Here is an 8,134-nt window from a genome sequence, read left to right on the forward strand (position 1 = left end):
TGTCATGACTTGCTCTAGATGGACTACACTGTTCATCTCTTAATTGGGAAAGTATACTTTGAGCTTCAAATGGAATAGCAAACTTGTTAAGCCTTTTCCTGTTGCTGCTGGTAAATGCAGAATCATCAAAATGATTGCCACATAGCATCTTATGCTGCGCGTTCAACTTTTCTAATGATTCATTGGATGTCCAATCACCATCAGGAAAACAAAATTTAGCCCAAACTTTAGCCCTAAAAAATAATGCTTTCATTGTACACAGGTATAAAGTATGAAGTTGTTTTACTTAAAATTAAAAAACAAAGTTCTAAGCAATCTTCAAAATAATATTAAGTAAGTACACTTTTTGCATAATTCAGGTCGGAATCGTGCAAAAAGTGAGAACTTGTAAAATCAGGAGGACGTATATCTAAAGTAAATGTTTCATCTACTTACCTCAGAGACCCATGCTTGGACGGAAGAGGAAACCTATGGAAGGTTAAGGAAAAATCTTCTTTTGATGTTATGCCGCATTTTGAGCATTTTACACTTCCTTTCCCTACCATGTTTTGGCAAAGTACAGTACGACCGACGTAACTTGGCGAGTCTGAATATAGCCGCAGGTCAACTTTCGCGCATGTACACTTGTAAAAAAAAGTGTTATTAGCATTCATTTTTTTAAATAAAAATACGAGTTAAAATTTCCGTATACAGGGACCAAGTACAAATAAAATGAATATCATAACGCTATGAGACACAAATCTATAAAAATAACGTAATAAATTAAGGATTCACTCACCTTTCGATAGTAGTAGATTTTCATCACAATCACACGGAATAGTATTTACAGTCAAACGTTTTGCTATTCACTATCACTATCACTTAATCACTATCGCTGAAGGTGGAAATGCCTAACATAAAGTCATCTGCCTCTTGCGTCCTTTGTGAGGTACTAGGCATAGGTTCGTCATCGTAATTGTCGTCGCTCTCACTTTCAGATTCATTTTCTGAGTCTGAACCTGTATTAATGATGAATTGTTCCGTCATTTCGTCAATAATATGATCGCTCTGCGCATATTCATCTTCGACCTTTTGCACTTTTCTGCATAGAGCACTCCATTGTTCCTGACCCATTAAATTTACTTTTTCTTGGATGAGCTCCATTGTCTGGGTTACGTTCCAGCCGACGTTTTTAGCCGCTACGTGCCCTTTAATAGCAGCCCACGCCATCTCGATGGGGTTTAAATCTGGATGATAAGGCGGTAATCGAAGGACATCATGGTTGTATTTTTTAAACATTTCATCTATCACGTATTGTTTATGCCCGTCTTTGTTCTTTTTTACTAAATCATAAAGTTGCGGTTTACGCATGTCTTTTTCATATGGTATACCCTTTTCTGCTAACCACGATTCCATTTTTGCTTTCTTGTCATTGGATGTAGGGGCAGGATTCAAAATTTTGTTGTGGTATGGAGCGTTATCGATAACCACCACCGAATTAGGGCTCAAATTTGGAATCAATTTAGTCCGTAACCATTTCTCATAATTTGAAAAATTCATGTCATCATGATAGTCTCCAGTTTTGTTTCCAGATTTGAACATCAGCAGGGTATTCGGAACAAATCCTGCTTCTGATCCAGCGTGCACCATAACTATCCTCTGACCTTTTGATATAGGACACTTTAGTCCTTTAGCGGAACCATCTGACCATGCCTTACTTTTTGTATGAGATGAGTGGGCATAAGACTCGTCAGTGTATACGATTGGTCGCCCTTCATGCCTGTATTTTTTATTGCTTTTAAGTACAATATCCTCTTTAGGCGAATGTCGGTCTTCTCTATAAGGATCTTTCTATTGGTTTCGGTCTTTCGCCACTTGAAACCCAAGTTTTTAACAATAGCCTGTAAGCTCGTTTTAGCTCCTTGAAAATTCACGTCTTGCTTGAGTTTCGCTAATAATTTATTTATTGTTGGCATTTCTTTTTCGGTATGGTGGAAGTTGTGTATGCATCTTTTAATTACACCTTGGTCAAAATTGTCAATATCAGTAATAGGCTTTGATCTAGACCTTTTCTTGCCAGGCGTGCGGAATACCGAAAGTAAGCCCGAAATATTGCCTTCAGTTGCGATCCGCTGTACTGTGCGTTGCGACACACCAGTTGCGTTAGCAACTCTTAAAAAACTTTGTCAACGTCTTTTACGCCTTCTTCTTTTTCTTTTTTAAAATACTGAGTTAAATCAAAAATAATTTTTCTCGCCTGACGATTTAAAACACTATTATGCTTTGGTGGCATCTTTGTTGCGAAATAATATAAATACCAAGGGACACTTGATACTAAAACAAACTTAAAACTAAACAAAAAACTGAACACTAAACAAAACTTAACTGTAAAATAATAAAAAATAACAACGATCAATGAAACCTTTTGTAACCGCCCGTACTCAAGAACAGAGATAGCGACACGAACACAACACCAATGCTAACGAGTAACTGAGATGCATTACCGCATGCCGAGAATTACCGAATATGCACGAATATAAACGATGTCAAGAAAAAGGGATGTACAATATGCGTGTCTGAGGATATTGTTTAATCGATTAATTTTCAAAATGGTTGAAATTGAAATAAAAAAATATATTTATGTTCCATTTTTTAAGAGGTTTAAAATATTCACAAACAGTCCCTATTGTAGTAGTCGTATATAACTAACTAATATTTAACTAAATCATGTCTTTCAACCAAGAAAATAAAATGTTATTCGTTTTTTTTTATATAAAGTCGAAATCTCGTTTACTAACGACAACATTTAATATGTTTGTAAATCTATTTGATTCAGTGTATCATATAAACAAAAATCAATAAATTCCAAATCGATAAAAATCGATTGCGATATTTGATTGAATAAAGGGACGATTGTGTTTACATAGAGTCAATCCCTAGCCTAGAACCCCGCCCCGCGCACGTTGCTCATACCACCATTTGGTTCCTAAAAACGTTTGTGCGCAGCCTTCTGCGCGAAGTTCGGACTCGCCAAGTTACGTCGGTCGTATTGTACAACAGCGTAAATGTCGCGAAAAGTAACAATCAATCGAGCTAGTATGTAAATCGAATAAGTTTAAAAAAAGTATGTACTCCAAAATTTCGGGACAATCGCTTTTTTTAAAAGTGATTTATGATCCATTAAGTGTATAATCTATGTTATGATCTGATAACTAAGACCTTTAAGTCATGTCTTATAAAATTTTAATTTATATTCATATTTTGATGAAAAATTATATTATAGAGTAAAATGAAATGAAGATGATTAATTTGAGACATTAATCAACTGGCATGAATTTCATTTCACTCCATAATATCATTTTTCCTAAAAATATGAATATAAATTAAAATATAAGACATTATTAAAAAAACTTAGTTACCTGGTCATAAAATCCCTTAAAAAAAATTATAGCTGATTGCTTCTTTTGTAGAGCGCTTTCTCATTTTCGCAGATATTGCCACTGTTGGCATTGGCCGCTAAGAAAGCTGACGGACTGTGAGTAGGACAGTAACAACTAATTAAACTTAATTCTTTATTATTAAGAAAAATTGTCACACATATGTTTTGGAGACCATTGTCTGAAAAAGTTGGCAAATGCTTGTACTGAATAGTATCTTTGATTAAAATGGCCACTCCATTGTGCGTATTGCCTGAATCATGTCTAACAACGTTAAAACCTTTAATTTTGAAAACGGTTTCTGGACGAAGCCAAGTTTCACATATAATTGCTAAATGAATATCTTGCTCGTATAAGAAATGTGTTAAATATAATCTATTGCAAAGAATACTTTGTGAGTTCCATTGTAATATATTTAAATGATCCATTAAGAAGGAAATAAGGTTTTTTGACTGAAAGTTTCAAGCAGGATGTTACGTATGGAACCAGTGTTAATTGGTATATCATTTTTTTGGTCATTAATTACTTTAAGAATTGATTTGGTTAAAAGATTCATAAAAATTTCGGACTTAGTTAAGTTTTGTAATTGAGTTTCTATATGTCTGTTCGTAAGTTGTGGAAAAGATTTTTCGTCAAATATATTTGCATAGGTAACAGTTTTAGACTTTATTTTATTTTCTTCTACTTTCTTCTTTTTAATATGACATTGAGATGAGATGGCAACGTGGTTCCCACCACAGTTTACGCATTTGGCATTGATTATTGCCACTGTGCATGATTTAAAGTTATGGTTTTCCGTGCATATTGAGCATACTTCTGCATTTTTACAATATTTAGCTATGTGACCATACTTCAAACATCTTAGACACTGTTTTACTTGGGGAATATACTGAGATACCTCATGTCGCCAAGAATCCAAGTATACGTACTGTGGGAGTTGTGTCGAAGCAAATGTCACTGCCACTGTCTGTGTTGGTTGAAATGTGACTAACCCGTTGTCATTCTTGACCCTACGCATAAACCTACGAACCTGAATGATATTTCGAGAGCTACCTATTAAAGTTGAAATTTTTTTATTTGATAATCCTACTGGTACTGAAGTTAACACTCCAGTAATTTCAGTATCGGAGGCCGGTATGCTTGCTTTTAACCGAAGCTCTTCTAATAGCTTCTTATTTTGTAAGAAAACATTTGCGTTATTGGCCAGGTCAAAAGTAATACCAACATTAAATTTATTGATTGTTCTCAAATGTAAAACACCTGAGACGCCGTGTTTGCGAACACATTGAGAAAGATACATGCGGTCTTTGTCAGTGAATGTGCGATCATCAACTATATGAGAAAGAAATACGATAAATTCATTTTTGTGGAATTATCCGGATACTTCCTGTGATAATTTTCAACCTGAAAAGGTTTATACGGATCAATTTCTGGTGTAAAACTTTCTAAGTCCGAAGTATTGGAAAAGAAACAATTTTCTTCCCCTTCGTCCGTTTCGCTCTCATCTTCCTTCCTCTTTTTTTTCCTTTTCCCGCTTCTCCTCATAGCGAATTATTTATACAAACTTATCCACCATATACTATGAAATTATTTTACAAAACAATACACTAAATTACTATGTTAAAAATATTTAAAACAAATTTTAAAATTCAGTGCGCCTAAATTTTTTCACGTTTACGCGCCAAAAAAAAAATCTGTTTTTTTTTTTAAGTGATTTTATGACCTGGTAACTAAGACCTTTAAGTCATGACTTATTTTAGTTTATATTCTTATTTTTATGAAAAATGATAATATGGAGTGAAATGAAATGAAAATGATTAATTTGAGACGTTAATCAACTGGGATGAAATTAAATGAAATGAGATGATATGGAATAAAATATAATCTTAGTAAAATGGTGGTCATTTACTAAGATTTTTTCAGTGGACTTTTTGGAGGATCCCGAGAAGTTGCGTCCAGCGGCTTTGTTTCATTTTCCCACATTTGTGCACTTTCACAGATATTAAACAGTTAATAAACCACCGTTATTACACATTTAAACCTGAAGAAACACTAAATAGACAAAATAAAACAAATCACACAACTTCACTCCTCGCGTTCCCGCCAAAAAGTCCTATGGATGTGTTGTCACAGATTACCACAGATTCTTTTGTTTTAAATTGAATGACGTTGACATTTGTTAGCGCGGTTTTTTTTAAGAGATTTTATGACCTGGTAACTAAGACCTTTAAGTCATGTCTTATTTTACTTTATATTCTTAATTTTATGAAAAATCATAATATGGAGTGAAATGAAATGAAGATGATTAATTTGAGACATTAATCAACTGGGATGAAATTTAATGAAATGAAATGATATGGGATGAAATATAATCGCAGTAAATGGTGGTCATTTACTGAGATTTTTTCAGTGGACTTTTTGGAGGAACCTGAGAAGTTACGTCCAGCAGCTTTGTTTCATTTTCCCACATTTGTGCACTTTCACAGATATTAAGCAGTTAATAAACCACCATTATTACACATTTAAACCTGAAGAAACACTAAATAGACAAAATAAAACAAATCACACAACTTCACTCCTCGCGTTCCCGCCAAAAAGTCTGTTAGCGCGGTTATACGATGTGGTGTCACAGATTACCACAGACTTTTTGTTTTAAATTGAATGACGTTGACATTCGTTACGCGCGTTTTTTAAAATATGCAAAATTAAATGTATATTTTTCAATCTTTCTGAGAGATTTTCTTAATATTTGTTTAAGTAAGAACCTTGTACAGACTATTAGAAAACTACAAAAAAAAAATAAGCCAAATCGGTCAAGCCGTTTTCATGTTATGTCGTGACAACGGAAAACGGGTTTCATTTTTATATATATAGATATTGTAGCGACATCTAGCCGTGATTATTGGAAACTATTTTATTTGTTTAACGGTTAACAAATCAACCCATTCCTGCCGATCATTCATTACAGGCTTCAGTGGTGAAAAATAGGCTCAATATTTTTACTGAAACAACCAAAGTGGTATTTAGTGATTACCGCAGCTCATAAACTTTACAATTGCAATGTCACCACTCATCTCGTGACTTGAGGTCAAAGTTTCCATTGATTTGTCGGTTTATTACTTTGAAACGGAAACTTAAGCATAGGGGCAGAATTAACGGGCAGGGTGGTGTTACGCGCTCATGTGATCTTACAATATCCTTCATCAGGGACGCGGTTTTCGGTTTTTATCTTCGGTTTATTCGATAGCGGGCCGTGCGATAGTAAAAACGGCGGCTTTTAAGGTCGTCGATCGTACGGCACACTTATTGGAGAGTGGGGTGGGGTGGTGCGATGCTGAGATGACAGCATTGTCTTGAAAAACTCTTTCAACTACTCCCGATAGAACGGTAAAAATAGAAAGAGAAGTGAAGTCCCTCTGCTGACCCAGAGATTCCAAACGACGCAATTCAATTTAAGTCGTCGTGGCCTAAAGGATAAGACGTCCGATGCATTCGTGTTGAAGCGATGCACCGGTGTTCGAATCCCAGGCGGGTACCTATATTTCTAATGAAATACGTACTCAACAAATGTTCACGATTGACTTCCACGGTGAAGGAATAACATCGTGTAATAAAAATGAAATCCGCAAAATTATAATTTGCGTAATGATTGGTGGTAGGAGCTCTTGTGAGTCCGCACGGGTAGGTACCACCGCCCCGCCTATTTCTACCGTGAAGCAGTAATGCGTTTCGGTTTGAAGGGTGGAGCAGCCGTTGTAACTATACTTGAGACCTTAGAACTTATATCTCAATGTGGGTGGCGCATTTAAGTTGTAGATGTATAGGGGCTCCAGTCACCACTTAACACCAGGTGGGCTGTGAGCTCGTCCACCCATATAAGCAATAAAATTTTTTTATCGACAATCCGAACGGCTCTCTTCTATGCAGAGTCAAAAGGAAGTAGGTGTAATGGGATCCCGGTTCAAATTTCGGAGTAGTACTCTAGCCGATGTCAAATCTGTGCTTTGTTAAACTTAAGTTCAAGCGTGATGCTACTTCGCTCCGTTAAAAACTCTCAGCATTTTATAAGTCAATTTGGCTTTATCTTTCAAAAGACTGACATTGAACAGCGAAATAGTGGACCTAAGAATCCCTATACCCTCGGAAGACTGTAGGGATACTCCTGGTAGTTGCAGCATTATAACAAAGGGGTACATCCAGATAATCGCACACTCCAAGCACATGTTTTCATTAATTGCCTTTCTCATATTACGATCCGACAGAAACTTTGTTGGTCGATATTATTGCCATTAATAAATATATAGCATGCTATTGATAAGTAGATTGAAAGCAGGTGATCAACTTTTGGAGTTGCTCGGAGATTCCGTAGATAACTTCAAAAGCGTCATATGCTAAACACTGATGCAGACAACAAAGTTCAAAATGTGAGGATTACCGTTGCTTTTTCCGGCCTCAACCCACCAGTTAGTGAGATTTACAAAAAGATCGCCAGCTGATCGACAAAAAGACAAACTATACCAACAGTCACTGATCTACTGATAGTACTCATTAGTTAGGTATTTTACTTCGCTGTACCACTATGGAGAGTGGGAAAAATATCATAATAAACCAATAAATGACTTTATTGAAATTAAAAAAAAATACTCACTAAAGAAACTAAAAAAAATATATGAACAATTTAATTTTTTCAATTTGATCCATTCTACTTTGTATGTGGC

The 8,134-nt window shown here is 35.3% G+C and overlaps 1 protein-coding gene across 1 annotated transcript; it reads right to left on the reverse strand.

The window, feature by feature from the left end:
• Positions 1–861: 861 nt before the first annotated feature.
• Positions 862–1,629, reverse strand: LOC149499805 (uncharacterized). The gene has a single exon (XM_089738756.1). It carries the CDS (start codon positions 1,627–1,629, stop codon positions 862–864), a length of 768 nt encoding a protein of 255 aa, XP_089594882.1.
• Between the last annotated feature and the right edge of the window lie 6,505 nt (positions 1,630–8,134).

The sequence above is a fragment of the Bombyx mandarina genome, chromosome 26, assembly GCF_030267445.1.
Source record: "Bombyx mandarina strain Sakado chromosome 26, ASM3026744v2".
Lineage (NCBI taxonomy): Eukaryota > Metazoa > Arthropoda > Insecta > Lepidoptera > Bombycidae > Bombyx > Bombyx mandarina.

Bases quoted from the DNA above. Each gene is read 5' to 3' on its own strand.
- LOC149499805 (XM_089738756.1), bottom strand. From the start codon at position 1,629: ATGGTGCACGCTGGATCAGAAGCAGGATTTGTTCCGAATACCCTGCTG.